The following is a 27,995-nucleotide window of genomic DNA, read 5'->3' on the forward strand; positions in this document are numbered from 1 at the left end:
AACAATAATCGTCTTCAACAGAAAAGCCATTGAGCTGTTCTTTCAAAAAGTCGATCTCTAAATCTCTTAACGTTCTTGGCTTTTGGTCTTCATCCATGGCAAAATCTTCCGGAAAAGGCAAACTAGAGTGCGAAAACCAAGTTCGTGCCAAATTTGATTGACATTTTTGACAACCGGAAATCATGATACTTCTTTTTTCGTCACGCAGCAAGTTACAAAACGTAAATTTCATTCTTCTCGGTGCCTCTCGGATGCCACTGATGCCTTCATTGTTTATTAAAGCAGTAAAGATATATGTACAGTCAACACTTTTGAAAAATTGCTTAAAATTTGATTTAGTGAAGTAAAGCATACTATTCCTATTCCTCATATCGTGTTCAAATTCTCAACGGTTCCACCCGTAACTTAACACCGAGTCACACAACGCGTGACGCGTTCATGAATTTATCGTTGGCTTTTTCTCGAGACGTGAGCTTGGGCCGCCTGTAAGAGACAGAAAATAAACGTTATATGGTGTGGTCTTCGGTGACCGCACGCAAAATATCGCGGGCGCTCTTTCCCACGAAAAGCACATGTTTTGTTATGGAGTTATACTGTCGTTTCGTTAGGACAAGTTTTCCTTTCTATTTAGAAGGCACAATAACTTGTAAGTATGCAGTATTTCGGTTATTCGGTCAATATCATCTTTGTTATAGTCGCGTTGTTGTTATTTCAGCGAATCTTTCTCTTTCACGTGCAACTTGTGAATGGAATGAATACAAGTTATGTGCAGATTAGAAACGAACTAGCAAGTGAACAACTGATTAAAGTACAAATTCAAGTAGCTATGAGTGGACGCTACACCGCCTGTGGTTGTATAGCTGAAATGTAAACGGTTTACTTCACTAAATCAAATTTTAAGCAATTTTTCAAATCAATAAAACTTATTCATGCCCTGTGTATCCGTCGTAGTTTCTGGCGATTTCTGCCGTTTTAAGCTTGTTATCCATGTCATGTCTTTTGACATGGATAACAGTGATGGTAAAGCCAGCTTGAAACGGTAGAAATCGCCAGAAACTACGACGGATACACAGGGCATGAGTAAGTTTTTATTGATTTTACGTGTAAAATATTCATATTTCGAAATGTTTATCGTTGTAAATCGACCATATTTCGTTCCCCATACTATTCCTTATAACGTGTTCAAATTTTCAACGGTTCCTCCCGTAACTCAACACCGAGTCACAAAACGCGTGACGCGTTCATGAATTTATCGTTGGCTTTTTCTCGAGACGTGAGCTTGGGTCGCCTGTGATACAACACGATTGTTTTCTGCAATTACAAAGGATATGTCTCTATATGCGTTATAAAAGTTGTTTCACCGCTGACCACTCATATTTGGGTCTTTTTTTTTTCTTTCCCCACTCGTCGCCAGTGATGTAGAAACACTCTTAACTTCCGTGATACGATCCCTTCGAATCCCCTGCGGCATCTATTAGCATTCTGTAACATGAGCCATGAACGTTTAGATGCTCAAGGTGTGCTAGATGGAGTCAAACGCGAACGTTCTTTACGAATTTACTTTGAATGTGATATTTAGTGGAGTGAAACTTATCGATTGCTGGAAGAAATTAGAGCAATATTGACAATGGCGTGTTCGAGTGCATCTACTGCTGCCACTGGCGAAGAGGAGAAGGAAGAACAGAGGCTTATTGATGCCATGTTTCTCTGTGACGAGTGGAGATCTTCGAAAGGTGGATTATCAACTTTCAATCGAGAATTTGCTATTAATTTGGCAGAAGCGACGGCTGGTAGCATGAAAATCCACTGCTATGTCTCTAACAGCGATGTTCGGGACAGAGAAGATGCAGAGCAACATGGTGTAAATCTAATTACAGCTCGAAGTGTTCCTGGTTCAGCCGACCCCCTCGAGTGCTTGAAGTTTCCACCGTCGCAGCTCCCAAACCCACATCTGGTGATAGGCCATGGAAGAAAGCTGGGTATTCCTGCATATTTCCTAGCACAGGCTACAAAATGTAAATGGATCCAATTTGTTCACGTCTACTGCGAGGACCTTGGGAAATATAAAGAATCTGCCACGGCTGCAGAGGACACAATCGAAGAGAACGAGAAGAAGCACAAGATGGAAATTGAGTTGTGTAAAGCAGCGGATGCAGTCGTCGCCGTCGGCTCCCGTCTACAACAGAAGTACAGCAGACGTCTCCTTAATGTTGAAGTGAAGATTATCACTCCTGGAATCTTTGGAAAGTTTTCCAAGGAATCAAAGTTGGCTGTAGACAGATCGGTAGTAAAGAATTTTAATGTGTCTTTGTTTGGCCGAGCTGCCTTTGAGGATCTTTCCCTGAAAGGCTATGATGTAGTTGCAAATGCCATTGGTTCTCTTGGTAAGAACTTTGAGTTGACATTTGTTGGCTCATCTCCAGGTGAACAACGAAAAGTTGAGCAATGGTTTCTTGACAACACGTGTATCAACCGCAACCAACTAACCATCCGTCGATATTGCAGTGAACAAGAGGAACTCAAGGTGATGTTCTATGAGTCAGATTTGGTTGCTCTGCCATCCCGTACCGAAGGATTTGGGCTTGTTGCCCTCGAGGCCATTTCTGCTGGTGTTCCTGTACTTGTCTCTGATGAATCTGGCATAGCTGAGGCTTTGCAAAAAGTAGAAGGTGGAAACACTGTCATTGTTGGATTTGGTGAATGGGCACGAAGGATCAGCGAGATGTATGAAGAAAGCGCAGAGGAGAGAGAAGCCAATGCTGAGAAGCTTCGCGAGAATTACAGAAAGGTTTACTCTTGGAAAGCAGAATGTGAGAGGTTTAAAGGGCTGATTGAAAATGTTGTGAAAACTGTAAATGGTGAGCCCACTTCTTTTAATTTTTCATTTTGTTCTGTACATTTGTTAAAATGTCATGCTACATGAATGAAGCTAAGCCTTATGAGTAGACTGAGCCACATAAGATAAACAGAATACTGGTAGCATAATAACAAGTTAAGTGCTCTTGTGTGTCCTGAGCTGTTACATTTATGTAGACTTGTGGTTGGACTACAAGTGTTCAAGTGGATTGTCATCTTGAGTTATATATATATATATATATATATTTATATATAAAATAACTATGTTAGTGTGCAGAGTGGTATGTAACTTACACCAATCAGATTGCCGCTTAAGAGTATGTATCTCGCACCAATCAGATTGCTGCGTGAGGGTATTTATCTTGCACCAATCGGACTGCCACATAAGGGTAAATATCTTGTAAATATCAGAGTGTTTGGATGTCTTGCACCAATCACAGTGTTTGGGTACTGTTTTCTTGCAAATGATGCCATTGAATCAGGGGGCTGTGCACAAAGAATGGCATTAACCAGAAATTTTGGGCTCATTTGATAAATGTAAGGCCTTGGCCTTAAGGTTACTTCCCACCTTCAGAGGCCAAAATAATTGATTTTTCTTTTATTTGAAAAAACTGAATCAAACATTAAACCTAACGTTTCCATCAAAATATATCTGAAATCTTTAAAATGTAAAAATGTATTTTCAAATAAAAGTTAATATATCAGGAAGGTGTCAAAATCTTGGACCCGGACAATTCCCGTGGGGGAATTTTTGTAGCAGCTGCTCATGTTGGGGCTCAATTTCATGTTATTTCCATATTTTGTTTACATCGTGCACTTCACAAAATTCACAGATGGAAACTCTTTGTTTATGGAAAAATCTTTGCTCAAGGAAAAATCATAAGCAGAAGAAAGTCCTTGGGAAAAGAAAAAAAAAAACCTAAAGAAGAAAGAAAGGATACCACTCTGTCAAGTAATGAAAAAAAATTCCTTTGCGAAAGCAACTTGTACTAGCGGAGCTTCACACTGGCATCCAGATTTCTAACAAAGAAGTTGCTGTCAAACCACAATTTGCCATACATGATGTTAAAAACAAGGTTTCCTTTTCTTCATGCCAGTACTAGCCTTGATATAAAAACATCGACAATCACCTCAAATTGTAATTTTGAAAGCTGTATGTCGATTTGTTGTCTTGCTCCTCAGCTCATTTTGCAGTTTTTCCATTTTTGGCACAGGTTTTTCCTTTACCTTTGGCAACTTTGCTTATTATTGTGTCTTCCTCTTCAACGCTCCACGGAGCAATCGAGATGAAAAAAAAAAAACGTGTCCACAGTGGGTTACTTTTCTTGGAAAATCTTGGTCTGTCATCATTGACACCAGAAGGTCCCATTGTCCTATTGGTTTGAAGTTTCGGGAGGCAAGATAATCTCCTGGCGTAGTGCAAGTTGTTTGCGAACCTGTAGGAGCTAAAATCTCGCATTTGATTTTTGGAGGAATACAACCACTTTGAGCAAATTTATAGGGTATATTGATTTGACCGATTTTTGTAAAATTTTGCCAAAAAATTATGGGAATAATGACAAAGGAAGGTGTGTCAGGAAATTTTGATAATTGAAATATTTGTCCCTTGGCGTCCATTTTTTCAACACATATTCTTAGTTACTCCAACTCTAGATGTTCTACAGAACCAATCAGAATATTGAAAAAGCTTGACACAGTTTTGTTGATTGATGCCTTGTGAATGACACTGCAGCCATTTTGCTCGTGCTGCAGAATCTGATACCCGTTTAATTCAGTAGAAGAACCTTCAGTTGTTTCACGTCTTACTGGCTCCTGACACTTCCTTAAAAGAAAAATCACTTCAATTATATTTTTACCTTAATCTGCATTTATTGAGCTTTCTTCTGATTTATAATTTGCTAGGATTTTAGTAAAAACTGGCGTGCGTAAGAATTTTTTCCTGCAAAGGTGGGAAGTAACCTTAAGGTTGAGATTTATCAGGACATTAAAAGTTCACATTTAACTTTTTATATCATTTTTTAAGTTAAAATGTGTTTTTCTGCTTCTTTACTCACAATGCACCAGCCCAAACAACTTACATTCCATCATGTACCATGAAAAAAACATCCCAAGTCCAATCAGAACATACCCAATCACAGCAGCACATGAACATTGGGTAATTTTTTACATGCTTGAATTGTACTCCACCAATAAAATTCCATTTTACCCCACCAGACTTTGCTCCATCATGAGTGATTTCCTTCTTAATAACTTGCATTTTATCTTGTATTCTGACCACATTGTCCAACCTGACTGAAAAAAATTTACATGGCACTAAATGTGACTGATAGTGAACTTTTCATGCAATTCTCTGTCATTTTGACTTTTTCTACATGCAAAATTCACTTTTAGCTACCTTGGACTTAACACAATCACAGTCAATGCATTGTAAACAACCTGCATTTTACCACGTATTTCACACACAGAGGGCAAAGTCCAGAGCCCTCTTTGAGATATTATACCTTCCTCTTGTTCAGTGTATCTTCACTTATTCGAGTTATTGGCTAGGTTTTATTGGAGATACAACAGAGTTTCAGTTTGCGTCTCATTGTAAATGAGGTTTATTTTCTTTCTCTTAGGGTGAAGTAATGTAATATTTTTGTTCGTTTGAAAGTCAAGATGCTTTTTTTCTGTTATAAAAATGAAAATATTAGGTACACAAAGTGTCCCATCTTGACCCACCCAGCCAAAATAATAACTCTTTCACCTTAGCTAAGTCTGTTTGGATATTTTCATGTTTAAAACTGTAATCTTTTAGATCAATCAGAATTTTGATTTTACTGTGGAATGAAATGAATATGCAAATGAAACTGAAACTGAAGCAAATTATATCTATTGTATGTGGTAAACCTCTTCATTTCATCAAATTGTTGTCGGTATCTATTCATTGGTAACAAGCTCTATATTTGGTTGGTGTTGCCTCAATGCTTAAATAGGTAAGAGGTGGAAAAACCTTCTTATATTAGGATTAAATTTGAATGTTGCAATTTAACAGATGGTGAATCAAAAATCAAGGTTGAGGTGGATGACTTGAAGCCTGAAGAACAGAATATGCAGACTGGCATGTTGGCAACAGAGTCTGTCAGATGCCAGGAGGATCAGCAGCCTAGGGCATCTGCTACATCAGCTGCATCTAGAAGTGTGTCTTATCTGCAGACAGAAGATCTCCACACTCTTAGAGAGGAAATCTTTCTATCAATTGTCAGAAATTATCTCCAGACCACACCACCACAATCCAGTGAAGAGCACAATAAGTTCAAGGAATACTTAAAAGAAATGAGGGTCATAATTACTGGTGTCGCTGTAGGAAGTTTGGTGATAACAGTGAAATGTGAATCTCTAATGATCTTGGAGGAGTTGTGGACAGATTATTCATCAGGTCATCTTGGTGAAGTGGTTCAGAATTGTTTTGTAACTGAAAAGATCTTGAAGGAAATGAACCTGGCCAAGCTGAGGCTGAAGACAACAATGGATGTAGAAGAGTACAATGCATGCAAAATGTTCTTTGAGAAAGATGCACTTAGAGGTTGGTAGAAAGAATGTAACAAGGCCTGGTCCTATCATAAAATATTTGTCAAGGGTTTTGAATGAACTCCATCAGTCTTTCAACATGAAGTATGGTAGGGTACATGTCATGAAGGGATGGGTGCAGTTTTTATATCAAGATTGATGGAACTTGTCTCTTGAATAAATTTATGCTGACTACAGTGTGTAAACCATGCCAATGCAAGAAGTAATTTGTTTGCAAGACATTTCATTTGATGTTTTGTTCTTCTAAACATCTCTTCTCAGTAAACTGTTATCTTTTCTACTAAGACATCTGGCTCAATATTTTCCTCTCTATTAGGTTGTATTTGTCTTTCCCTTATTTAATTAAATTACAAAAATTTATCAAAGATTGATTGACAAGACTTTTGTTGGAAGGCCCATGAAAGAAAATTTTAATAGTTTCTGTATGTGGGGTATTTTTAAAAATAGTTTGAGGTATGTTTATGGTTTTAAATGTTTGTCTTTTTGTAAATCTGATTTTAGATGCTTTATCCTCTAAATTCCACCCCACAAGTTCAAACAGTGAAAGTCCACAAAAAAAAGAACAATGGGAAAAAAGTGAACACAAGGCAAAGATTATGGAGACTGCAAAATTGGAAGGTGAAAAGTAAATTATAAAAACATGGTATTTAATTTAATTAAGTTATTATGGAAAGCTGTTGTGAACAGTAATAATAATTATGTGACACATGTTCGAAGAATTAGCTCAGTGCAATAATGTGGCATCAATTAATTAATATAATTGTACACAGTTCTAATTATGAGAACAAAACATTTGAAGAGAAGCTGTGAATGCTAATCTCTCTCTGTTTTTTTTACCCTCAGGTCCTTCGCCTCTCACTGTAGTACCCACCACTGGTCATGGAAAAGAACTAGAAGAACCCTGGGGAAGGAAAGGTGAACTAATTTTTAAAGTTATTGTAATTGAAACATGGTGCTCAGCTATTAATCCAAGTGGAAAGTTGTATTCTATTGAAAGTTATTGACTATTTAAGGTTCTTTATGTTGGTTGAGTTTTTCTTTTTTGTTTTTGAGAAAAAACCCACTTTTAAGTTGATTTAGTTGATCTACTCTTTCAACTGATATCAAACCACCTTGAAATGAATAAAAATATGTGGGGCTTACTACTTTCAGTTGTTTTTGATGACTCATCAAAGTCCAGGTTCCAGTTTGGGTGCAGTTCCCCTTGACGTGCTCCAAAAAACGAAAAAGGAAAACAACTTAGCAAATCACTGACTTGTTGTTTTGGTGCATTGATATTGAAGAAGTGGAACAATCCATAGATGCATAAATTGGCAAAAAAAATTGTAGGAGTGAAGCTATGAAACTTGAGGAAAACAAAGGAGAAATAAATAAAAGAACCTGACTATGGTTTTAGTCATCTTTTAAAAAAGAAATTAATAAAACATTATACACATGCACACTGAATACTTTTTCAGTTCTCAACAGTTTTCTTTTTTCGGTTTTAAAGCATCTTTGTTCAAATAAAGGCAATCTACTTTTACTTTTGAAAAAGTAAAAATCAAACATTTTAACACTAGGTAATCATCACCCGGATAATTAAATATTTTAGCCATGTAAGAAGCTTAAATGTTTTGATATTTTTTCCAGTAAATACTTTTAGGAGAAATTATTCCCTATATGAGATATTAACCTTTACCTGTCTTTACTTTCATCCATAAATACTGTTAAATGCTCTCAGCTATTATTCAGCATCTTAGTTTTGGTTAGGAACATATTTTCAATTTGGGTTTGCCTCTAAATCTGTAATTTCAGTCAAAGGTAGTATTAAATTGGCTGTGGCATGTGATAATGAAAACATACTTAAAGATAGCTAATTTCATTGATCCCTCTCTTGACCTCTTTACATTTTTGTATGCTTTAACTTTTTATATCAGGTGAGCCACTAAATGCTAAATATATTTCTGTGTACCTTTGCTCTCAGGAAGTTTTCCTGTCCTTAAATTTTCAACCACTGATCTCGAGAAAAGACTAGCTGGCCTAAGCATGGAGCTTCAGATGCTCAGAATGGAAGGTGAATGTAAAATGTTTATTGATTCATTGTCAGAGGGAAATAAATCCAAGAATGCTATTAAAGGCTTTCACCCCTGTATCAAATTATCTCTTTTCAAGGGAAATTATTCCTTATTTAAAAGAATCTGTTATCTGATTTTATTACTATTGATGAATGCTTCCACTCTTTATTCATATCAAGCATTTTCAAGGGAAACTATTCCTTAGTAAAGATTACCCCTCTTCCTTTATAGTTATTAAGTGAGATTGCTGTCTTATACTTTTGGCTGTTATGTAAAGTGTTAGCTTTTATGTCAAATTTTTCTTAATTTAGTTTTTCCTTTTATCTGTGCTGAGATGAAAGGGAGTATTAAGTTGGGCTGTGGCTTATTATGGTGAAACAATTTTTCTAAATGGTTGATTTCAACAATGACCATAGAAAATTAATCAGAAAGCTGACACTATAATTTTGCTATCACATGACCCCAACACAATGTACAGTGCTCGTTCAATGCCTGTTTTTAACCATTTATGTGAAGTAAGGCACTGAATGCTAAACCGTTACCTTTCCTTTCAGGTACTTTGAAACCCCTTGATTTCTATATTGATGATCTTGAAGAAAAACTAAAAGAACCACTTACAGAACTTAACAGACTAAGAGTGAAAGGTGAGTGAAACATGTATATTGGCTCCATTGAACAGGGCATAAGAAATATGGAAAGTGATGCAAGGAAATGGTTGCACTAGTATTTTAGGCTTGAGTTTTTAAGTAACAAGCTGAAAGGTTTTAGTTTGTCAAATAGAACTCCTAATTGTATTATCTTCTCTTAAATATCTAATTCCTGCATGCAACTTGCAAAACATCTGCGCCACTCATTACATGTTGAAACATGGAATGATGTGTATTTACTCCATATTTAAGATAACCCTGCCTCTTATATGATGCTTTCAACCAAGATTGCTGTTAAATGCTTTTAAATGCTTCAAACCATTTTGCTACCTTCTCTCAGGTAGTTCACCTCCCCTTGTTTCCACCATTGAAGTACAACTAGAGGGACTACTTGAGAAACTTAAGAAAGGGAGGATGAAAGGTAAAAAAATATTGTACATTTAAAGAGAAAATAACTGTAGGAGAATGCTATTAAAATAATTCCAGTTCCTTGAGGAATTACAGTACCGCTCGCGTATACGCCAAAATGATTTGCAAAATAGAAATCTGTAATTTGCAAAATGGAAGTCTGTAATTTGCAAAATGGAAATATGCCAAAATGGAAATATGCCAAAATAGAAATCTGTAATTTGCGATTTCTATTTTGCAAACGTTAGCATATTTCCATTTCGTAAATACTGTTATAAAGTCGCAAAGAAAAGAAACACTTGTGTCTTCGATTAAACCTTGTTTATTATGTGTGTTGGTCTCGAAGTGTCAGAAACTATATACAAGTAATTTGACCAAGCAATAAAATCAAGGTGTGTCCTGTACAAGCAAGCAAAAAGTTTTTTTTGGGATCACTTTCTGAAGGAGCTTCGAAATTAAGCTCAACTCAGTAGCCAAGGCTACTGAATTTGTGTGAAGCCTTTTCTTGCCTGCGTGACCCTTCATAATATGTGTTTATTTTGTTGACAAAAATGCGGACCTAGACCAAAACTATTCCTTGGACTTATTATATTTTCGACGTTAGTAGATCACATCATATTAACTTACATCGTAACTCATTCATTCCAGATAACAAAATCAAATAAACATGTTAACGATGGTATCTGAATTCGTCTTTGGCAAAGCACAAACGACTCCACAAGATCACTTTCTCCAGGCACCGAAAACACACGCAAAATCGTCCATAGTTAATTTCAATCAGACATTCATCTAGAGATTGCACCGAGCAAACTAATCCAAAAAAATATAATCGGCACACTCAACAAATCATTAATCTTGCAACACAGCTTGCCGTTAAAGAACTGCTCAAATCAAAATGTTTAGTGCAATTCATCAATATTTGATTCAAAATTTTTCCACTTACTCTCGTCTTGAAGAAACAATAACCATGATCGTGCTACAGTGCACAGAGCTCCATTTTCTCTCGAACAACTATCCACCATTTTCACAGCATGAGTAACACGTTTACTATAGGTAATCTGATATCTTTCATCTGTCCGGTAGTATCGCATTTCTCATAAAACGCGGTAAAATACACGTTAAAAACACAGAAAAGCCAATATTTCTCATTCTAAAAGATGATTCCATTTTACGAACCGCTCTCTCCGAATTCCCCATTACTTCGGTGAAATTTGAACACCTCTCAAACCAAAGAACAAAAACGACGCTCTGATTGGTGCGAGGTACATACCCTAATGCGGCGATCTGATTGGTGCGAGATACATACCCTAAACGATCTGATAGGCGCGAGCAACATACCACTTTCTGTACGCTAACATAGATTTTTTTTTTTTAATTAAAAAAAAAAAAAAAAACTCAAAAATGTTCCCTTCCCTGTTCCCCTCCAATCGCACTTCAACTAGTGGGGGAAGGTGAGTGTAGAATTGTTCACATATCATCAGAAGGCTTGGTTACCCAATTGAGCCTGGGGTCTAACCTCCTTCAGAAAGTGATCCCAAAAAAATTTCTGCCAACCGTAAACGCGTGATTAAAGGTTACACGAAGAAATTGATTAAAAATAAACGTGACTTTTCGTATCGTTTCATTTCGTATCGTTTCGTTTCGCAAATTGCAGTAAGCCCCAAAGATTGCATGCAATTGTGAATAGAAAAAAATGTGCGTGTCAAAAGATCGCACGTGCGCGCATAAGCTTGACTCATCAGCCTCATTAGTATGTAAGAAGTAGTCCTATTGTTTTTCTATTGTTGGCGGCTTACCGTTTGAAAGAATTGGCTATAATGTAATAGCACTAAAACACTACACGGCTACCAACGACAGGCAAACTTCTTTGTTTCAATCACCATTCTAACCGACCTGAAGATATAAATGATTTCTCATTTTCCGACGGAATTCTTTTAATCAGAATAGCTATTTGTCACTTCGATTAAAAAACATCCGTCACAACAGCTGGGAAATTCGTTCAAAATGAATTTATTCTCAGTGTATCGTGGAATCAGCGGAGGCGCCCGTTTGTAACCGTTTGTCACGTTCTGAGTGCAAACCCACGCGTGAATGTTTATTTCAGAGCTTTACCATCGGTGAACATGTTGTTCTCGAAAACTGGTTCATTCATCGCGCCATTTATACAAAAACTAATAAGTTCTACTAGCTTATTTTTTAAAATATTAAAATGGTGTTGTGTTACGGTATAGTTACCAGTCACGACTACGTCTTGTTCTTACTCACATACAAATTTTTATGTGAAACTGGATTTGCTTCTTGTGTTAATATTTGTCAAATCATCGATCGATGTTCACCAAATTGCTCGTAAAAGTGATGGGAAAAATTAAATGCAGTATACATGTAGTTCAAGTTTGTTTTAGACTCGCAGACGCGGGTAAAACGGCGATGCTTAGGTCAGTCAACATGATAATCCAAGACCTTTGCGAAAGGAGCCGTTTTTTCATTAAAGGAAGCTGTTAGTAGCCCCGACGCTCTTCCTTCGCGTTGGACTACAACAGAATTAACTTTTCGGAGGTGGCTAATATATTTACCGCACTCAGTCGCAGTTCCAGAGTCCCAGAACCGATGGATGCCTGCTTCAAGTTCGTCCTTGTTGGTTTGGCTTGACAACGCGACGCAAGAACGTTTTCAGAGGAGCTTTGTAGGATTCATGTCCGGGCTTTCAGCAGGAGAATGCCCGTATTTTATGTTATTATCTTCGATTTTCGTCTTTGACATTGCGATTTACTATAACTTGACTTTACCTTTCATTGTTGTGCGCCGACTGCAATGAATAAAATGAAACCCAAATCACAATCTTTAATAGTATTGCTTCTGATCCTCATCGAAGGTGATCGAGATAAGTTTGAAGTTTCGAAGAAGTCGTCACCTGCGATACGAGCACCAAATATTTCACATTCCGCTGCGTAAACATTCAAAGAAACACTCATTGCAATGAAGAAATTGGGAAGCAATGTTAGTGAGTATTCACTTCGTTACTCGCTTAATTATACACGTGTTTCGATGCCTGTGTCTTAGATGTAAGTGACATTTTCCTATCAAGCTGATTCATCAACAACTCAAATCAAGCAAATCTACTGCTACTGCTACTGCTCGTTATTCGATAAATACCCGAAGCGATGCGACACGCGTCAGTGTAACATTCTAGCTTTTTTTCATTACGTGAATTTTCCGTTATCACTCGTCTTATTTTCAAACCCAAAAGTTCTTTGTTTTACGATGAAAACGATGAAATGCAAACGATGTCACGCTCAGTTTGCTTGGTGCGCGCGTGCAGTAGTTTAGATCTGCACAAGCGTTAAGTGCGCGGTATTATAATGGATACAACTCCGGCATTTTATCAGATTGCCAAGGCATTTTTAATTGTATCCATTTACACCCCTCAATTTGTTAAGCCACTGCAAACTTTTTTGTCCAGGTCAAAGTCAGAACATAGTGTACACATACAGGTTGTAACTTGAATTTTGTTAATTGAACGTTGAAGAGCCTTTGTTGAAGCTACCTCAAAGTTACAATAATCACAACTTGCTACCAGACATTATTAACTTTACCTTATACTATCGCTGGCCATACCTGTGGGTAATATGAAGAGTATCCTATGTTCGGATTGGCTACCCAAGCTGCCCCCTTGGGGTTACCCGCTTAGATCCCACACAAGAAAAACACTGCGCTGAAGCGACTTACAAATCTCGGTGATAAAGGTGGAAAAAAGGGACAGAAGACTGTCAACACAAAGACATCATAAATGACTCTCGTGGGTTTATTGGGCTACAAACACAGTTGGCTTTCTTTCGGGGCTCTTGAAATAAACAATCTTTTTGCGGTTTATAAACCTCGAGTTCGTCTTGGTCCATAAAAATAAAAGAAAAAGAACTCTGTCAATATTCAGCTATCTTGACATCACACTTCGTTAACAAAACATATCTATATATGTATGTAAATAAATAAATATTTATGTAAATAAATATGTATTGATGTGTGTATGTATGTATATATAAGTGAAAGAATCAAAGAGGACGCATCGGTTCTCTGTTACTCTGAGTTTCAATGTATTAGCTAGACAGAAAGTTCTGTCTGACGAACGCTTAGGCGCGAAACTCAGAGTAACAGAGAATCGATGCGTCCTCTTTGATTCGTTCTTTTATATATACTCAGCTCTGCTACCACAGCATTGAGCACTTTATACCAAGGTAGACTCTACCCCCACATTTTTATGTATTTGTATATATATTTGTTTTTAACAGTGCATGAAGTAAAGACGCACGTCAGTAAACCTTAGTACAAGTAGGAGGGTCTCAATGTAGTTAACCATTAACCGTAAAATGGCAAAAAAAATTAGCCGGTAGGAATAAAAATTGACAAATTTCAACTGTCAGTCGTAAAAATGGTCAACTGAAAAAAATTTTTCTTTTAAATTTCTTAACAGATTTTTTCAAGATTTTCATTGGAGGGGCTATGAAAGAAAATTTTTACTAGTTGTTACATGTTGGGTGTTTTTAAAAATAGTTTGAGGTATTTTTATGATTTAAAATGTTTGTCCTCTTGTAAATCTGATTTATGTGCTTTATTATCTCAGTGCAATGATGTGGCAACAATTAATTAATATAATTGTACACAGTTCCAATTATGAGAACAAAACATTTGTAGAGAAGCTGTGAATGCTAATCTCTCTCTGCATTTTTACCCTTAGGAACTTCACACCTCAGTGTAGTACCGACCACTGGTCATGGAAAAGAACTAGAAGAACCGTGGGGACGGAAAGGTGAACAGGATGCACAGTTTGAACTTATTTTTGAAGTTAATGTAATTGAAACATGTTACTCATTATGTTCAGCTACTACCAGTAAGCCAAGTAAAAAGTTGTATTGTCTTGCAAGTTATCGACTTTTTAATGTTCTTCATGTTTGTTGAGTTTTTCCCTTTGTTATTGGGAAAAGTACCTGCTTTTAGGTCGATTTAGTTGATCTACCCTTAAAACTGATATCAAACCACCTTGAAATTAATAAAAAGATGTAGGGCTTACTACTTTCAGTGTTTTTGCTGACGTGTTGAAGTCTAGCATAGGTTCCAGTTTGGGTTCAGTTCCCCCTGACATGCTCCAAGAAAAAAAAAAAACAACATAGCAAATCACTGACTGGTTGTATTGATGCATTGACATTGAAGAAGTGGAAGAATTCATCCGTGCGTTAATTGGCCAAAAGAGCTGTAGGAGTAAAGCTATGGAACTTCAGGAAAAGAAAAGAGAAATGAAAAAAGAACCTGAATGTGGTTTTAGTCATCTTTTAAATTATAAATTAATGTTCTTAATGGGCAAGAATGCTTCTGTCAACAATTATGAAAAACGATACTTGTCGATGCAAATTGTTTCAAATGTGTTTTTGCCTCATTCTCTTCTCTAGTTAAAGGTAGTGCTGTGTTTCCATGCAATAAATTAAGGAAACGTTACATACATTTAGAGTGATACTTTTTCAGTTGTTCTCAATAGTTTTTTTTTTCGGTTTTAAAGCTTCTGTTTTTAAATGAAGGTAAACTACAGTGTACATGTACCTACTAGTATCTTTAAATGCAAGTTGATATGTCTTTTCTTAACTATTAATTAGTAGAAATGGTAATATCTCTTTACATACCTTTGTTTATAGGCATGTTGCCTCTTCCTGGATCTTCCACCTTTGATCTTGTAAAAGAACTAGAAAGACCATGTAAGATACTTCAAATAATGAAAGGTGAATAAAAATATGCTGTAAAATTAAATTTCATGGTAAAACTAAACCAAGAATGCTTTTAAATATATTTAGTTCTCATTCGAAATATTTTTTTTGAAAGGAAATTTCACCCAATTTAGTTTTCCCTCACCCTGTGTTTTGCTGTAAGGGAATATTAAGATGGTAGAGGCTGGGGTTAGTGAAATAGTGTATAATGTTAAACTAAGTTTTATCGGTGTTGATCTTAAATTATGCCTTAAAAAACTGACAATGATGTAGTTTAGATAGATTTTGTACATCATATACAATCAGTTAATTGCATGTTGATTTGACCTGTTATCGTGTCACTATTAAAAGTAACACCATGAATTGCACTTTGTACCCTACCCCTGAGGGTTGACTCCCATTGCTATGGACACCCTCGCAGGGAGATTAAATGTCTGAAATAGCGAAAAGTCCGTAATAATGGGGTACGAAAGATTAAAAAAATGTTTTGTTTCTTAACATATGAAAAAAAATTTCCAACGTGGCCTCACAAACGGGAAAGAGATCTAGCCGCAAGCAGGAAATTCTCGTGTTCACACCCTGTTGAAGAATGGTTTCTTTTTTTTTCCTTTTTCATAATTTCGCTTTATATTATGTTAGTTAGGATTTTGAATGAAGCACTAAGTGTCTGAAACTTCGTGCTGGGGGCCTTGAAAGTGTCCACATTTCGGTAAAAGGAAGAGTCCGTTTTAAAGGGAGTTTATGTCATTTCATTTCTTCATGCTTTTCCCCAGGGGCTGGCTCTTGTTTGCAGTGGCGAGGTGTCTGTAAAAGTGAGGGGTATGCAGGGCGAGAGTGAACTGTAGACTTATCCAAATTTGGCATTGTTTCACTCTCTGCTTTAGCTAAGGATGGTATTGAGTCGGCATGTGGTAAAAATACACAACAGTTGTTTTCAACGATGATCATGGAGTTTTAATGAAGAACTAACACTGTTTTACTTTAAGTTTTAGTTGTTTTCAACGATGATCTTATAGTTTTAATAAGGAACTAACACTGTTTTACTTTAACATGATAATAATTTGCTGTTTGCACAAGTATATCTGTTGTTATCTTTTATGTTTAAAGTCAGACACTGAATTTTGAAAGGCTCTGTATACCTTTGCCCCCAGGTTCTCTCCATTCTCTCCCCACCACTGATCTTAAGGAAAAGCTAGAGCAAGTATTTGAGGAAACTGAGATGCTGAGAATGATAGGTGAATAGAAAAATTAATATCTTGTCATTTTTAGAGAGATACTGGTACAAGAATGCTAATAACTGTCCATAAAGTTTGCTTAGGTTTAAAAAATAAGCTAAAATATTGAATAGGTAAAAACTAAACATTTTCGAAACCACGTCATCATCAGGGTGATGATGACCTAGAGTCGAAAATGTTTGCTTTCTATATTTTTTTAAATATTTTAGCCTTGTAAATAGCTCAATGCCATGAAAGGAATTCATATTTTTTCCAGTAAACACTTTAGGAGAAATTATTCCCTGTCCGAGATATTAACGTTTTTCTGTTTTTACTTTCATCCAAGAATGCTGTGAAATGCTCTCAGCTGTTACTCAGTGACCTAGTTTTGTTAAGGAACATGTTTTCAATTCAGTTTTGCATCTTAATCCACAATTTCAGTTAAAGGTAGTATTAAATTGGCTGTCAGTCATGTGATAATGAAGTATTACTCATATATAGGTTATCTCACAATGATATAATGGAAAACTTGCATCATTGTTCTTTCACTTGACCTTGATACATGTTATTATGCTTTAACTTTTTATATCAGGTGAGGCACTAAGTGCTAAGTATATTTCTGTGTATCTTTGCCCTCAGGTAGATTTCCTGTCGTTAAATTTTTAACCTTTGATTTTGAGAAAAAACTAACTGAACTAAGCATGGAGCTTCAGAGACTCAGAATGGAAGGTGAATATAAAATGTTTATCGACTCATTGTCAGAGAGAAATAAATCCAAGAATGCCATTAAAGGCGTTCACCCCTATATCGAATTGTCACTTTTCAAGGAAAATTATTCCTTATTTAAAATAATCTGTTGTCTGATTTTATTACTATTGATGAATGCTTTCACTCCTTATACAAATAATACATTTTCAAGGGAAAATATTCCTAAGTAAAGATTATCCCTCTTCCTTTATAATTATTAAGTGAGATTGTCATCGAATACTTTTAGCGCTTCACATGACCTTAACACAATGTGCAATGTTGGTTAAATGCCTGATTTTATCCATTTATGTAAGGTGAGACACGGAATAATAAACACAGTGTATCCTTCTGTTTACCTTTCCTTTCAGGTACTTTGCCTCCCCCTGAACTCTTTACTGCTGAGCTTGAAGTTGAACTAGAACGGCTTAAAGAACTTTTTATGATACTTAAACGGAGAGAAAGAATGAAAGGTGAATGCAACATGCGTATTGGCTCCGTTTAACAGGGCAAAAGAAATATGGAAAGTGATGAGATGTTTACACTGTCTAGTATTTTAGGCTTGATTTTTTAAGTAACAAGCTGAAAGGTGAAACACTTTCTTTGAGTTTGTTATAAAGGATTCCTATTATTTTCTCTCCAATATCTAAGCCCTGCATGCAACTTGCAAAACATCTGCGTTGCTCATTACATGTTGAAGCATTGAATAATGTGTATTTACTCTATATTTCAGATAACTCCTCCTCTTATATTATGTTATCAACCAAGAATGGTGGTTAAAAATTATTTGAACCATTTTGCTGTTTACTTCTTCTCTCAGGTAGATCAAATTTCCTTGTTCCTACCATTAGATCAGTGATTAGCCTACGTCAGGAACTTAAGAAAGTCAAGATGAAAGGTGAATAAATAATACACATTTAGAGAAAAACCAATTTTGATAGAATGCTATTAAACACTTCCACTTCATTATCGAAGCATCTTTTTCCACTGAACTCCTACACGAGCGGTCTTTAACTGCAGTAATTATTAACAACTGCAATGCTTATTGGAGGCCTAAAGTATACGTTGCGTTATTACATTGGCACCCAGCACTTAGATAGAGACTGTTTCTACGAGTGGTAAATCCTGGCAACCCAGCCATCAGCCGTCATGTAGAAAGGAGACAACCTCTCATTGCACTAGGAAATAAAAACAGTGAAACAAAAGAAACAAAAGCCCAGAGAAAAGTGAATTTCTTCTTAGGACGTGTTAAAAATAACTGGTCTCATAGGATGAACTCATACTGATCTTAGAAACTTTCAAATTTTGTTACTGACTTATGCAAAATTACAAGTACTGTTTCATGTTACGCGCAGTTTTAGTGGTGCGTGCCTGCAGTATTTTGGATTTGCACAAGCGTCTAGTGCGCGGTACTGTTGTGAATACGACTCCGGCATTTTATCAGAGTGCTTACACATTTTCAATTGTATCCATTTACACCCCTTGATATGTTAAGGCATTGCAACCTTTATTGTCCTGGTCAAAGTCAGAACACGGTGTACACATGCAGTTTGTAACTTGGATTTTCTTTGTCGAACGTTGAAGAGCCTTTGTAGAAGCTACCTCAGAGTTACAATAATCACGCCGTGCTACCAAACGTTATCAACTTTACATTATTCTATCGCTGGCCGCGCCCGTGGATAATATGAAGCAAATCGTGTGTTTTGATGAGCTACCCGAGCTGCCCGCTTGGGATAGCCCGCTTAGATCCCGCGCAGGAAAATACTGCGTTGAGCCGACTTACAAATGTCGGCGATGCAGTCGGAAAAAGTAACAGGAAACCGTCGAAACAAAGACGGCTATTTAAAACATAAAAATCTGATCATTAACGGCTAACAATTAACTTGTTTTTGTTAAGAAGTTCAAAAGTAAAATTTTTTCAGTTTACTGAAAAAAATTTTCTTTTGAACTTCTTAGCAGAAACAAATCAATGGTAAGCCGTTAAATGATCAAAATTTTACCTGTTTTAGCCGTAAAAGCCCCAACTCCATTGAAACCCTCATGAAGCTCATACATTAAAGAACTTTTGCATTAATGTTCTGTGACAGTGGTGATCGACAACATGAATGGCAAATGCGAATTTAACTTTAATAAGCCTGTCTGTGTTCTGTCACAATCTATGACAACATGGACGCTTACGTTGCCTTGATGAGTAGTTCCTAAATTTGTACATTAATTTCTCTTAACCGAGAATATGACTTAAAGTACTGAAATAGTTTGTGTCTTTTTGTGTCCTTCGTGATAGCATTAGAGAACGCCATGTATCCGACCATTACATCAGGACTGGCGAAGTTTGATGTCAGTTTAGCCGATGAACTCCAGAGATACGTCAGCTACTTGTCTAAAGAGTCAGCCAAACTTGGCTTACGCAGGCGGGGTACTTAACATTGTTAGAATAAGCTTGTATTGGTTTTCAAACACATTTCCAGTTATATATGTTCTGTCGTAAAGTTATTGAGAAATGCTGGGTCGGTGTAATGGTCAAGGGATTATTTTTTCCCCTGATTTGTGATCTTGTGTTGAGTTTGTGCGCGGTCGAATGCCTGTTCTTAATAGGAAAAAAAATGATTTATTAAGAAAACTCTTTGCGTGCGGACCCGCGAGAAGAGAGAAGAATGAGAAGAGCAGCGGTAATGGAATAAAAATCTGATCTACTGAGTAGGATGAAGCCGGACGGACACGATCTTCCTAGTTAGTCCATAAGTAAACAGAATGCTGACGTTAAAACTGGTCACTAATATGGTGAAACTTAAGTACTTTATGATCGTATTCCCAAGGAAAAAACTTTTCTTTCAATGTATCAAAACTAATATTTCGTTGTTATGTTTGCAAAGTGAAACCAATTTTTTTCTTGCGATTTTAAAAAATGTTCTGAAACCTTAAATCGAATTTGGAAGAATAAAACCCAACAATAGCAACATCTCTGGCAAGCATTTTGGACTATAGATCTTTTTTTAGATTACCAGCGAGGGGAAAGAATATATTGGAATAAACCTTTATGACAATGATTTACAACTTCGCAAAGGAATAGCTGGAATTTTAAGACTTCTTGGAAAAGAAGATGAAATAGACTTAGCTTAATGTGTTTAGTATCGTGCGACATTTATTGTTTATACTGTCCGTCGCCTTGTTTTACCAACTGTTTTTTGTTGACGTGGGATGATTCAACAGTAGATCGAATACTAAAACTTAAGTCTTTTAGTTTCAAACTTGCGGAGTTATTTTTTGTGGTTTGCCAGCTTTGAGACAAGAAAAAAATTGTAAAGGCGTTTTTCTTCGCTGTAATGTTTTCAAGTAAAAGATTAATATCTCTTTTGTTTGATCCTTTAGTACTCCAAGCACCTCGTGCCTTAGAGGAATTACGAAAAGCAATGGATGAAGACGAATTGAAAACATTCCTTACTATTCACATCAGGGAAGGTGCATGGCAAGTGGTGCTGCTGTTTATGGATGAGCTCTCTGAATATGATCTACCATGGGACTGGTGTCATGAAGACGAGGACGAGGACGAGGACGAGGACGAGGACGAGGACGAGGACGAGGACGAGGACGAGGACGAGGACGAGGAGATGTTTCATAGTCCGTTGTACAGTTCGACGTCAGGCATATTGAGGGCGTGGCCAACACAGTACGACCCTGGTTTGGTAACACTGTGTAAAGCGATCACCAACAGGGACTGGAAAGTAACCAGATTAATATTCTCAAGGAGTCGGATATCTGATGAAGGTTTGAAGAACTTGAGTACAGCGCTTACTCAGAGTGAACTTTACAGCTTGACACTGTATGACATTGGTTTACAGAGTCAAGGATTAAAACACCTATGTGAAGCGCTGATCAGTAGTGACTGCCATTTAACCAGCTTAAACGTCAGTAGTAATAGGTTAGGAGACGAAGGAATCGTCCTTTTGTGTAACGCGCTAACTAGCGTTAACTGCAGATTAACAAGCTTAAACGTCAGTTACAGTCAGTGGGGAGAGAAGGGATTGAAACACTTGTGTGATGCTCTTACCAGCAATAACTGTGCGTTAACCAAATTGAAAGTCGATGGTAATGGATTAGGAGATGGAGGAATAAAGGAATTGTCTGAAGTTTTAACCAACGAATTCTGTACATTAACAAGCTTAGACATATGTGGCAACAAATTTGGAGATGAAGGAATCAAGCACTTGTGTAAGGCCTTGACTGATAGCAAATGCAAACTAAGGAGCTTAGACTCCAGCGCCAATTGGAATGTAACAGATGATGGTAAAAAGTATTTGTCTCAAATGTTAACTGGTACAGATTGGAAAATAAGAGGAGCTCAACGCCTACAACTTTCCCGTTTAACTACCAAGTAGAACAAGTAACAAGTCAGTGGTACAGAGACCTGACAGGTTCCTCCTGTTACGTTTCGCTTGTCACGAAATAAGTTCCATTTTCATAAATGACAAGTTAAAGATTACTGTTCAAGGTGATTAATAAGATAACTGAACTTCTAGTTACTATCACTTGTTGAACGGAGTATTAAAAATGACCAGCAGTGAGGCAGTCGAAACATCGCGATCAAGAATTGAGAAATGACTTGGTATCATGACACAAACGATTATTAAACGTTCTTTATTCGATAGACGAATTTCTGTGTGTTAAAGAATTGACTACAAATGCAACTGCAATTTCGTATAACGGATCTGTTGGCAATAATGTTATAACTTTTGTAACAAAATGTTTTGAGCTACAAACAATTTGGTGATTTAGCTCTAATTAGATGCCAAAAATATTAAATCATATTTTGATAACCTATTTAATGAATATCGTTGTCTTCTAAGAGAAAACTTTTAAAAAGTGTACATGAACTAGTGACGTATAAGTAGTAGGTAACGACATATTTTCTCAGTTTTTATAGGCTTTCATATTTTTAGTCGGTAGACTCCAAGAGTCTAATGTTTAAGCTTCATTGAAATACATTCGAACAAAAAGGAATGTTTTGTTCTGCTTTGTTCGTTTGTGGGCGTTGTACAACCAATTGTATACACGTTCAAATGCGTTTATTTGGACTTTACCTAGTAATTCGTTTACGCAAAGCTTGTACTCTAACTCGTAATTTTTTCATCCAAGCTGATGATTTTATGAAGAAGAGAGTTGTGTGTTACTCTAAAATTACGAACTAATGGTAGGAAATTGTTTTACGGGTTACGTAGTCTTTACAATGTAAAGTCTCTTTTTCAATTTACTGCAATAGTTCAGAATGTAATCTAATTGATAACGTTCCAACGTTCCAAAATTCTGAACTCAGTAGAAATCATATTTCACATATTTATTTTATATTTTTTAAGGACCACACTAAACTGCAAAGTCTATTAACCAAGGACATTGAATACGTGCAAGGACTGCAGTTAAATGTAATAAATGTTGTTTTATTTTTTTTGATCCTAGCTTTTACTGAATCTGTCAGTAGAGCCTTAATGAAGGAAACACGGGCTAGAACACACGTATCCGCCTTATTTGGGCACGGAGGTTCTTTTCTCGTTTGTATTTGGTCCAGAATGAATAGAAAAAACTCCCTCCCTGGTCAAAAGCAAAACTCTAAATGGTTTGCGCAAGAGCCTGGTTCAGGGCTCTTTGTGGTAAAGTGCCGAGTAATTTCGGAAGGCAAGAACGCTCTTCCTTAAAACCAACTGCTTGGACCACATCAAATCCCTAGGTAAAAGGCTAAAAATTAGCTCGGAAAATGCACTTCCAACGAATCTCTCTCACACTAACAGAATGCGATGGATCTTGATCTTATTTTGTCCAATGGCTGTTAGAACCTTAAGGCAACAAAACGTTGAAGTTGAGCTAATTTGATATAACTTCGGCCAGTTTAGAGCAGTTAATAATTAACTGTGTCACGCAACTATTCCAAAAAAAAAAAAGAATAATTAGGGTTTTTTTAATTGCAAATATCTCCAATGGGCAGCATTGTATGTCGACAAACATACTATCACAGGGAAGACCTACCTTAACACTACGTTTGTGGACAAAAACATTTTTGGCCTCTGTAAAAGATTCGTGATCACGTCCCTCTAAAATACGTGACTTCTGACGTAAATTTATGCAATTTTGGGTGATAAACTAATGTTTGTTTGTTCACTCAATTTCCATTTGAGAATGGGACCGCCGACGCTAGTTTTTGTGGTACTAATGTCTAAAAACAACAGAAGCATAGCTGCGAAACTAAGAAGTCACTTATCATAGAAATTCTGTGACGCTGACACAATCTATTAGAAAAAATTATTCATAAATGTATGTATTTATCATACATCAAACATTACCGAATTGAGTAATGGACGTCGGCAGTTGACAGCGACGTTTGCCAAATGTAATTTACACAAATGAAACCCTTTATATACCTATTATAATTTTACTCAATAAGCTTTAATCTGTCTGTGGGAAGCTTTGGAGAAGACTCCATCCAATTTTAGGTACATTACAGGAACATTGTTCCTACTACATTTAACCGTGTAGAGTCAAGTAGAGTAGTCTGTATCAACTTTCCTCTTAAGGGGCTATTCTGAGTTAATTAAAACATTTTGTGGGGGACTCTGGCCGGACTGCGTTGAGGAGTTTGAAAATTTCGGAAGAAAGTGTTGCAAGTGCCTCCGATTTTGGAATCAAGGCCAGACCATAACGGCGTGAGCTACGTTCTCTTCTCTTTACAAAAAGTGCTTGGGTTGTTTAACGTCCCTTGCTGACCAGTTATGGCAACTTGGTGCTGAGATGCTGCCACATAAAACCTTCCAACATCCTTAGATGACTGGCTAGGTGGCTGAATCCCATAGAAAACCGTAGTAAAAGCTGTGACGTGTGCCGATCCCGGCCCTGCCCACACAGCTTTGCCACAAAAACTTAAAGGAAAAATTAAAATAATACAAAAGGTCGCGTTTTTCGTAGAATTATGTGTCTTCATAGCTCTGACTCGAGAAAACAAGGGATAAGTTTGTATTGTAGAATCGTTTTTTGTGGCTTTTTGTGGTTTTCGCGTGCGCCCCTCTATTGCGTCCTATTGAGGTTGAAAAAAAATTTTCGAATTTTCCACACTTAGAGGTAATATAATGAAATTCGTTTCGATTGAGTTTGTTTGAGCCAGAAGGGAAGAAATTTGGTACTCGGTCATGGTGCACAGACGTCGCTGGGCTTGGTCCGTCATGACCTCTGACCAAAATTTGGGTAGAGGTCATGACGGACCGGCCCTCCCACTCAGTCAATAAGTACATATTTTTTTCTATCGGAACTTGTGGAGAACTATGTTTTTGAGGCTGTCCTATTTCAAAAAAAAAAGAGCCCTTTTCTACATTTTACACTTTCCAAGCTCTCATCCCTACAGATTCAAAGGAAAAGTTGTTCAAAGCTTTGATGCCCACCATCCTGTACCTCTTGATCTTTTGGAAAGAGTCTTCTAGCAACGATGGCGTAGTCTATCAGCGTATTTTTTACTTTTCTCTGCTGCGTTTTTACTATTACCATCTCGGACTTAGAACTCTACCTCAACTTCACCATCCGCGCGCTTGTTGACCGCGACAGAAACCTGCAATGACCTGCCCATAATCCCAAACCATTTCTCTGTGTTTCCTGGTAACCAACTAAGGAGAATTTTAAGGCCAAGTTCATAATTACGAGCACTTGGTTATTGGCCAGGTTCTTAATAACAGTGCAGCGTCTCAAAGAGCTGCTCTGGGGATGTGCGCTATCCAAAACGAAGGGTCTAAGATTAGCAAATGGAAAAAATTTGTCCTAAAATAACTTTCATTTGTTTAAATTTCTAGATATTTCAGCAGGTTATTAGCCTTTAGTAAGGCCGATCTCCTGAATGGAGTTGTAATGTCTCCTTGGAGGATGGATATACGATTAAATACTTCCACAATGCCGTGGCGATGGAGACGAGATTTCAGATGAGGAAGAGAACTAGAAACTTCTCACCGGTACAAAAAGATTTTTAAATGTGACTTTCAGATAATCTTCTTCGTGTGAGCAACCTATGGAATCATTAGCTTCAGCGTGAGTAAAAAGAGGCGTTTATGCTGTTAAAAGGGACTAATAATGAAAAGTGGACCGATTAAGACCCTTTATTTAAAAAAAAAAATTTCGGAAACCTCTTCCTGCCTTAGTCTAAAGAAATCGGAATCTTAATAGATCTTTTACATTTGAGAAGCCAACCTCACCCGTTAGAGCTAATGTTTTTTTCCTTTTTTTGTTTTGTTTTTTTCAATTCAAGGTTAAATGCAAAAGGAACAACTGTTCAGTAATTTACCTGAAATTGGATAAAGTCTTCTCAAAATTATGGCACATTGAGTAAAATTATAATAGATATGTAAAGTGTTTCATTTGTGTAAATTACATTTGGCAAACGTCGCTGTCACCTGCCGACGTCCATTACTAAGCTCGGTAATGTTTAATGTATGATAAATACATACATTTTTTAATCATTTTCCCCAATAGATTGTGTCAACGTCACAGGATTTCTATGATAAGTGACTTCTTAGCTTGGCAGCCATACATCTGTTGTTTTTAGACATTAGTGCCGCAAAAACTAGCGTCGGCGATCCCATTCTCAAATTGAAATTGAGTGAACAAACATCAGTTATGACCAAAGATTGCGTAAATTAACGTCGGAAGTCACGTATTTTAGAGGGACGTGATCACGAATCTTTTACAAAGGCCAAAATTTATTTTGTCCACAAACGTAGTGTTAAGGTAGGTCTTTGCTGTGATGGTATGTTTCTCGTCATACAATGTTGCCCATTGGAAATATTTGCAATTAAAAACTCTCAATTTTTTTCTTTTTAGAATAGTTGCGTGACATAGTTAATGATTAACTGCTCTAAATTGGCAGAAGTCATATCAAATTACCCCAACCTCAAGGGGTTGTTTCTTAAAGGTTCAAACAACCATTGGACAAAGTAAGATTAAGATCCATCGTATTCTGTTAGTATGAGAGAGATTCGTTGGAAGTGCATTTTTCTTGCTAATTTTAGCTTTTACCCAGGGATTTGATGTGGGGCTCTAATAACCCAGGGATCATCCGGGAACCCAAACTACTTTGGATTCTTGAATAACTAGGTAACCCTGATAAATTGTGAAAGTTTGAAAGAAATCGGTGAGATGGCATGTGTCACGCCTACCCGGTCCTCTCGTGAACAGACTCGTAATTCCATCAGGAGATTTTAACTTTAAGGCATTTGATGCCTGCACGAAATTCTTTATCCTATCAAGTTTCAGGAAGTTAGGTGGGTAAGTCAAATTTTCCGATGTAAAATATCGATTTTAACTATCCGCAATGTATTTTTTTGATCAGACAGAGTATCTGTACCAACTTAGAGTATCTCAAAGTCGTTTCTTAAATTTTTGCTGTCGGCTTCCTTTGCAATCATGACACTTGGTTGTTTAAGGTAATCTCAAAGCGCTTGGTTGCATGACATAATTTCTGTTCTATTATTCGAATTTTGGGAACGCGTCTGATGTATTAAAAGTCCTTTCCATTATAACTAATATATTCTTGCTCAGTATTTTCTTTTTTTTTAAAAAACATCTCTTCATATTCAAATCACCAATTTGCCGAGGTATTTTCTGTGGTTTGTCAGATTTGAGACAAAAACAAAAACAATAAACTCTGCGAAGGTGATTTTTTCGCAATTATGTTTTCAAGTAAAATACTAATATTCCTTTTGTTTTTTAATCATACAGTAATCCAATCGAAATTTCAAGAAGCAATGGATAAATACGAATTGAAAACATCTCTTCATATTCACATGTCATGGGACTGGTATCATGAAGTGTGGGACGAGGATGAGGACGAGGAGGAGGAGATGTTTTCAGTTCAAGTTCAGGCATATGGAAGGCGTGGCCAACACAGTACGACCCTAGTTTGATAACACTGTGTAAAGCGATCATCAACAGGGACTGGAAAGTAACCAGATTAATCCTCTCTGGCAGTCGGATATCTGATGAAGGTTTGAAGAACTTGACTACAGCGGTTACTCAGAGTGAACTCTACAGCTTGACCCTGTATGACATTGGTTTACAAAGTCAAGGATTAAAACACCTGTGTGAAGCGCTGATCAGTTATGACTGCTGTTCAACCAGCTTAAACATCAGTGACAATAGGTTAGGAGATGACGGAAGTCCTGTGATTGTGCAAATTAATCAATTTGACCATCACAGGGAATTTCTTTGGAAAAACAGGATTAAAACACTTGTGTGATGCACTGATCAGCACTAACTGCAAGTCAGTAACCAACTTAAACGTCAGTTGTAATGAGTTAGGGAAATAAGGAATAATGCTCTTGTTTACTTTGCAGACCAGCAGTAACTGCACATTAACCAGTTTAAATGTCAGTCATTATAGATTAGGAGATGGAGTATTAAAGGACTTACCTGAAACTTTAACCAACAAGAACTGTGCATTAACGAGCTCAGAAATCATCCACAATGAATTAGGAGATGAAGAAATAAAGTACTTGTGTAAAGCCTTAACTGATACCAACTGCAAACTACGGTGCTTAAACCTGCGAAGAAATCGGAATATAACAGACGTGGGCAAACAGTGTTTGTTTGAAGCGATAACTGGCATTGACTGGGAAGTCAGAGAAGGCCTGGTACTTTGCCATTCCATTAAGTCAGAGGCATAAAGCTCGGATAGTCTCCTCTCGTTACTTATCGCATGTCAATCAAAATGTAATTTTTATGAAGGATAGAATT

At 36.8% G+C, this 27,995-nt stretch overlaps 1 protein-coding gene across 1 annotated transcript; it reads left to right on the forward strand.

Annotated features, from left to right (window-relative positions):
- The first annotated feature begins 1,627 nt into the window (after positions 1–1,627).
- LOC131788575 (uncharacterized) lies at positions 1,628–27,925 on the forward strand. The gene is made up of 15 exons (XM_066170830.1): positions 1,628–2,858; positions 5,891–6,421; positions 6,928–7,044; positions 7,270–7,341; positions 14,268–14,325; positions 14,787–14,845; positions 15,217–15,276; positions 16,437–16,520; positions 17,139–17,228; positions 17,615–17,716; positions 18,064–18,141; positions 19,528–19,659; positions 20,613–21,249; positions 27,402–27,418; positions 27,570–27,925. Exons 1-15 carry the CDS (start codon positions 1,628–1,630, stop codon positions 27,923–27,925), a joined length of 3,624 nt encoding a protein of 1,207 aa, XP_066026927.1.
- Positions 27,926–27,995: the final 70 nt, after the last annotated feature.

Source organism: Pocillopora verrucosa, chromosome 8 (assembly GCF_036669915.1).
Source record: "Pocillopora verrucosa isolate sample1 chromosome 8, ASM3666991v2, whole genome shotgun sequence".
In the NCBI taxonomy this organism is placed as follows: Eukaryota; Metazoa; Cnidaria; class Anthozoa; order Scleractinia; family Pocilloporidae; genus Pocillopora; species Pocillopora verrucosa.